A 7,100-nucleotide genomic window follows, 5' to 3' on the forward strand; every position below is an offset into this window, starting at 1 on the left:
GGCTCCAGTCAGTCCAGGGCACCACACTGCATTTAGTTGTCACATATCCCCAGTCCCTTCTGGTCTGTGACAGTTTCTTTCTTTAAAAAATATTTTTTTTTATCAATTTGAGAGGAAGGGAGAGGGAGGTAAAAGAAGTATCAACGGGAGAGTCACTGACCAGCTGCCTCTTGCACACCCCGCCCCAGGTATTAAGTCTGAGGCTCCGCATGGGCCCCGCCCAGCCCGACAGTGTCCTTTCTCCAAGGAGCTCTGGCTCCTCTAGCGGGAGAGGGCGTCAGAAACCAGCACCCGGGAGCTGGGCCTGCGCATCGCCGCGGGTGTCACTGCGCTAAACTCGAGTTCGCCCTGGCGTCTGACGCAGTCCTGCCCCAGGGGTCACGGCGGCCGGACCCACAGAGGGCGCGGGGGCGACAGGGGGCGCCTCCCGTGGGGGCCGCCGCTCGCCCGCAGCCGTCTTGGGCCGCATGGCCTGCGGCTGAACCGCGCTCGCGGGCGCCGGTCGGTCAGCGTCTCCCGCCCCGAGGCCCGTTTCCAGCAGGTGGGAGGCGCGGGGCCCATCGGCGGCCACGGGGAGGCTGGAGGGTGAGCCGTGCCCGCGGCCCGGGGCCCGCGCAGGAGCGAGGAGCCCTCGCGCCCGCGCCTCCTGAGACCCACAGGCCCCGGGCACGGGCTGCCCGCGCGGCTCCGGGCCCACACCCGGATCGGGGCGCCCACGCCGCCCTCCTTCCGCGGGGAACACGCCCGATTCCAGCCCGCCCTCCGCCCCTGCCCCGCGCCGGCCGCGGCCAACAGCAGGCGGGAGCCGGGGGAGCCGCTCCGCTCTGCCGCCCGCAGCGGCGGAGGCGCCCGGGGCACGTGACCGCGGCGCACAGGCGCAGGGGCTGGGGCGCGAGCGGCGGAAGCACGTGGCGCGGGCGGCGGAAGCACGTGGCGCGGGCGGCGGAAGCACGTGGCGCGGGCGGCGGAAGCACGTGGCGCGGGCGGGCGGAGCGTTGGCGCAGCGGCGGCGGCGCGGGGCGGTTCCCCTGGCCGGTGGCGGCGCGGGCTGGGCGCGGGCGGCGCGGGGCGGTTGCTCTGGCCGGTGGCGGCGCGGGCTGGGCGCGGGCGGCGCGGGGCGGTTTCCCTGGCCGGTGGCGGCGCGGGCTGGGCGCGGGCGGCATGGGGCGGTTGCCCTGGCCGGCGGCGGCACTGGCGGCCGTGGGCCTGGCGCTCGCCCTGGAGGCGCTGCCCTGGGCGCTGCGCTGGTGGCGGGCCGGGCGGCGGCGGGGGCCGCGGCACGAGGTGCTGTTCTTCCCGTCGCAGGTGACCTGCACCGAGGCCCTGCTGCGGGCCGCGGGCCCGGGACCCTCGGCGCCCCCCGCGGGCTGCCCATGCAGCCTGCCCCACGGGGAGAGCTCCCTGAGCCGCCTGCTGCGCGCCCTGCTGGCCGCCCGCGCCAGCCTGGAGCTCTGCCTCTTCGCCTTCTCCAGCCCGCAGCTGGGCCGCGCCGTGCAGCTGCTGCACCAGCGCGGGGTGCGCGTCCGCGTCGTCACCGACTGCGACTACATGGCGCTCAAGGGCTCGCAGATCGGCCTGCTCCGCAAGGCAGGTAGGCCGGCAGCCCAGGCCCGAGGGGCGGCGGGGCGCGGGCCGAAGGGGCGACGTGTGAAGCGGGTATCTGGGGCAGCAGAGAGCCCGCTCCCCGCGGTGGCCTTGGGGACGGGCTGGCTTCACCCGGGCCGTCCGTGAGGCCGCGTCCTCCGCCGCGGGCGGTTCCCCGCTGGTGGAGCGGGCGCCGGGGGCCCCCGAGGGCAGGGGCGGCGTGTGCCCACCGACACCCGCGACTCCGCGCGTTCCCGTGGGGCCCAGCGGAGAAGGCCGGGCCCGGGCAGAGCCGGGCGTAGTCGGGCCGGCGGAGTTTGGCGGCGCAGCCTGAGAGCGCGGGGACCCGGCGGGGCCGCGCCAGGCCCAGGCCCCCCGCGCGGCGCCGGCGGTCCCGGGGTGAAGCGCCAAAGGAGAAAAGGGACTTCACCTTAAACACCCTAGTGACTTTTATACTGGGGCTTCTGAAATGAATACAAATACTAATCTAGAAAGTGGAACTAAAATATTTAGTTGGTGAAAAGCTGCAGAACACCTGGGAAGACCTCTCTGGCCGGCTGGCTTCTCCCTGGGGCAGGGGCCGAGTGAACGGGGAGCATGAGTCATTTTCTTATAAGATCAGGTCGAGTTCCTACCTGTGAATTCCTTGTTCCACCCTTGCACCTCTGTGCCATGGAGTGTCCTGCAAGCACGCTCTGTATGTTGGCTGCATGGAGTCCGCACTTCATGTAATTCCTGCCTGAACATCCTCCCCACCCCTCGATTCCGGTCGCCCCAGTGACACGGAGCCCTTGGGAGCGGCTGGCTGCCCAGCGGTCCCAGGTGCTCTGAGCTACACGAGCTCCCGTGCAGCCTCTTGCTGGCCTGGGAGGCAGAGAAGCCTTTCCCAGAGTGAGGCTCAGCTTCCTGTCCGCTGGGGCTCTGCAGACGGCCGCGGCCATGGCCAAGCACGTTAACCCTCTGGTGCTTGTTGCATCCCATGTAGGCAGAGTTGGAAACTTAGCTCAGATGATGAGGCTGCTCCCGTCCACTCCTCCTGGCAGCCGTGAGTTGTCCTAACTCTGTTGGTTGTTTTAATAGGAAGTGTTAGGCATGGGCCATTTTTATTTAGTTAGCTTTTAGAGAAGTGTAAAATCTCAGGTTTGGAAAGAACCTTAAAGGGCACTGTGACCAGACTCCATCTAAGGCTGACTCCTCTCTGATGGCATCCCAGCATCATTCACCATTCATCTGTTCAACATGTACATCTGTGTGTCAGTGTTTGCTTGGATCAGTTCTAGGCACCAGGGACGCGGTGGTGAGCACGACTAAGCCTCTGACCGGTGCCTGAATATTTAAGGTAGCAAGAAGGGTCAGGAAATGTAATAAAGGTGTGACATGTCAGCAGAGCTTAGCAATGTTCAGAGATATCTGAGGGAGCCTCCTAGCTTGAGGAACAGCAAGTACAATGCTAACTTCGTCACAAGATAACCTCTGTGGACAAAGATGGAAGTAGTCATGAGAAGAGGTTGGAGGGCACACAGGTGGGGAGGGTAGCTTCATGCAGCGGACATTTGGACCCATTCTGTGAGATAGGAAGCTGTTAGAGGATGGTCAGCAGGGCAGGATGGACCACAGGCTTCACGGCCAGGCTGCTCTGATGAGAATGGGCTTTGGGTAGATGGGGGGGGGGGGGGGAGTCAGAACGGGAGCAGGAGGTGGATGGAAGAGCTTTGTGGTAGTGCTGGAGGGTCAGGAATGGTTGGATTTAAGATCTGGTTTGAAGGTGAATCTGACTTCACCCATAGAGTGTGAGTAGAATGGTGGCCCCATACCCTGAGCAAAATACAGGTGCTGTGGTAAGCAATGAATAATTTTTAGTGTGTGTCTCAATATTGCATGAGACATACCTTCAAAAATTGTTGTTTATCTGAAATCCCAACTTAATTTGGACATCATGTACTTTCATTCACTAAGTCTGACGAACCTATTCAAAGCAGTCTATTTTAAACGGTTGTTTTAAATCACATTTCTAATGGTGTCCTTCGCTGAGCAGATAACTAGCCAGGCGTTATTCCAGGGTTTGTGCAGAGTGGACAGAACTGACAGGGCCCTGCCCCAGGGAGGTTGAAAACTGGGAGAAAGACAGCAGAATGAAAGGTGACGATTACAGTTCTTGGCAGAGGAACAGGTGGTGTGGAGAGGAATTCGTTTCTGCATCAGCAGTCAGAAAGGCCAGGTGCAAGCTGGACTTCACTTGGGCAGAGCTGGCTGGCTCCGGGGTGCCCTCATCTCTCTTACTGCCACTGGCCGGGTCTGGTTTCTCCTGTGCTCCTTTCTCCTCAGGCTGAGGTCCTCTCTTAACAGAGTGGGGTGCAGCTCCCAGCCTAGGGGTGTTTACTGGGGTGTCCAGTACTGTGCAAAAGTGAGCGCTCCACGGCAAGGAAACCCCAGCAATGATGTTTGCTCCGGTTGCCTCTGGCAGGATGAATGAGCCAGGACTTCTGAAGGTTCTGCTGGTTGGTATGGACTTGAGTTGTGGGCAGGGTGCGGGATGGGTTGTTTCCAGAGGAAACAGGGTAATATTAAGAGAGCAGTATCTGCGTGTCTGCCATGGACGCTTTGGACATCTGTATCCGTACCTCTGTACCAGAATGCCCCTGTGAGCTGATTGTGGCTGGTCACTGTCTGGCTCAGCCGCCATCACCTGCCCAAGTGACAAGCTTTGCTCCTGTCCCACCAGTTTGGAGACAGATAGCAAAGTTAGTAGCTGCTAGCAAATGCCCCCCACTTGAGGAGCTGCGGTGCTCGAGTGGGAGAGTAGTAGAGCAGTGTGAAGGCTGACTTGTCCTTTTTGCAGGTATTCAGGTTCGGCACGACCAGGACCTGGGCTACATGCACCACAAGTTTGCAATAGTGGACAAGAAGGTGCTGATCACCGGCTCCCTCAACTGGACCACACAAGCCATTCAGAACAACAGAGAGAACGTCCTGATTATGGAGGACAGAGACTGCGTGAGGCTTTTCCTGGAGGAGTTTGAGCACATTTGGGAGGAGTTTAACCCTACAAAGTACACTTTTTTCCCACAAAAGAAGAAAAGTCCCTGAGGCCGTGCTCTCACCTCTGTGTTCGGAGTTGGAGGGGAGAGGTGTTTAACGTCACAGAACTTTTGGTTCCTCTAGTAGAGACCAGACCAAACCTGTCAGGAATGGGGCCCAGGTTCGGCCAGCATCCTGCCCGGAGCTGCTGCGAGTTATGGTGTCAGACTCTGCATTCCGCTTGAGATAAACCTCAACATCAGAAAAAAATCATCCAAACTGAATTCTCATTCATGAAAATGCTAAAGGGAACTAAAGAGTGTTTAGTGTTAAAAAGGAAAAGGAAATTCCTGCCACATCCAGATCAGTTGTTTGGACTGAGCTTTGGGGTTTCCCTCCCACCAGAAGTAAGTGCAGCTGCAGCCTTTTGTAAGTGTCCTAGAGGAGCCTGCGGGTGCCGTGGTTCAGGATGGAAGGGCTTCTCGTGCTGCCCAGACAGGCTCAGTGCCTGTCTCAGGCTTGAAAATCTAGAATCCCTCTCCTTCTGCTCTGGCCAACTCCAGCAGTTCAGCCCTTTCAGTATCTCCTGAAATGTTCCCTTTTCTCCCTTTGAACTAGCCTGGTCCCCACCCAGCACAGCTGAACCCTGGCATTGGCTAGAGGTTGACAGTCTTTTCATCCCTGCTGTCACCAGCTCCAGAGCTTATTGGTCAGAAGAGGGAAGGGAAAGAAGTCAGGAAGGAAAACAGGTGAGAGAGGAGAGGAGTGCTAGGCACAGGGGGCTCCAGGGAGCTGCCTTCAGGCCCCCCTGCTCCCCAAGCATTAGCTACCATTGCAGCAGGTGTCACTCTTTTACGCGAGCTCTCTTTGAAACAAGTACACATAAAAATGTTTGTCCTTGGCAGCTTCTCTGCTATTTTCATATGGTCAAGTGTGTGGTCTGTCAGGAAGGACTCTATGCCAGAACCTGTTTCTGTTTCCATATGTTGTGCTTTTAATTTTTAACATTCTCACATCCAGGGTAGTTTTGTTGTGTGTTTAGAAGTGGTGTTCACTTTAATAACTGTGCTACGCTAAATTGCATTTTTGGGTCAGTGTAATCAACCATGAGTTACCCAAAGAAGAGAAGCCAGTTTCAGGTTGTGGTACCTTGCAGATCTATGTTTTTTTGTTGTTAATCCCCATCAGAGGATATTTTTTCCATTGATTTTTAGGGGAGTGTGGGAGGAAGGAAGGGGAGAGAGAGAGAAACATCAATGTGAGAGAGACACATTGACTGGTTGCCTCCCGCACAAACCCCAATGGGGGCCGGAGATCGAACCTGCAACCCAGGTACATGCCCTTGACTGGGAATTAAGCCTGAGACCCTTCAGTCCACCGGCTGATGCTCTAACCGCTGAGCCACACTGGCCAGGGTGTTGCAGATCTATTTTTATTCTCAGCTCAGGGTTTTACACCCACAGGTAATTAGGAGGACAGATATCTTACATTTGTGAAATATTCCAATTTACTTTTTTCAGAACATGTATCTTTATATATAGATAGATCAAATAACACCTGGATGGTATTTTACCATTTTGTCATATTTCTGTGTGTAATATGCTGTGTAGCCGTCCTGAGGTGTCTGGTGTATATGTGGGTTTCTCCTTCCCCACCATGCTCACAGCGCCACCTGGAGACCATCACTGTTGCATGTTTTTCCCTTTTTAAAGTTTTTTTCTTTAACTTATGGTGTCAGACAAGTAAACACAAAGTTAATTTTTCTTATTTAATTGAAACTATAAAGTATAATATATGGATCTGAAATCACAAGAAATGGTTTTACATTAAATGTATTTTTTATCTGAGTCTGTACTCCAGCAGAGCATGTTCTGATAAAGGGAGAAGTTGCAGATTGTTCTAGACTAACCACACATTGAATAAATATGTTCTCATTCTGGAATGTTAGTGTTGTGTGTCTTTGTCTTTTCTGCAGTCATTCAAATTGTGGCTGCTCTTTATTAAACAAGTAAAACTTTTGGAGGGAAGAAGCAACATACAGTTATTTAGAAACTGTTGGTGAATATAGGAGTCTCTCAAAGAGAGTAAGATCTGAAGGTGTTCCTTGGGGATGTTCCAAAGTGTTTCCAAGACACACCTACCACTTCTGGTACAATTTCCAGCCCATCTGCCTGGCCTGTAAGATGAGGTGGTTGCACAAAATTACTGGAGCCCCTAACCTTTGGATTGGCCGCACCCTGCTCTGACAGGAGAGGTGTTGACGAGGGGTGGCCAGGCCAGGACCGGGCACTGGAGATGACTTGGGCATGTCTGGTCTGCCAGGTGAACTGGTGGAGTACACATCAGGTTTCTGGGTCCATGAAAGCAAATTAACCAGGTAGTTTATGTAAGTGGCTTTGCACTGAGCAGCAGTTATTTGGGGGCTAGTCCAGCAATGAGCAGTCACACTGAGGACACCCTAGGACTGTGAGTCTACCCTCTGTCTGACCCCCTCAGGC

The 7,100-nt window shown here is 56.4% G+C and overlaps 1 protein-coding gene across 1 annotated transcript; it reads left to right on the forward strand.

Moving 5' to 3' along the window:
- Positions 1–1,161: 1,161 nt before the first annotated feature.
- Positions 1,162–6,548, forward strand: PLD6 (phospholipase D family member 6; the record flags this gene model as incomplete). The annotated part of the gene is made up of 2 exons (XM_081162378.1): positions 1,162–1,591; positions 4,424–6,548. The coding sequence occupies 2 exons, from the start codon at positions 1,162–1,164 to the stop codon at positions 4,669–4,671; spliced, it is 678 nt and encodes a 225-aa protein (XP_081018504.1). The 3' UTR covers positions 4,672–6,548.
- Between the last annotated feature and the right edge of the window lie 552 nt (positions 6,549–7,100).

This window comes from Miniopterus schreibersii (genome assembly GCF_964146895.1).
Source record: "Miniopterus schreibersii genome assembly, chromosome: 16".
In the NCBI taxonomy this organism is placed as follows: domain Eukaryota; kingdom Metazoa; phylum Chordata; class Mammalia; order Chiroptera; family Miniopteridae; genus Miniopterus; species Miniopterus schreibersii.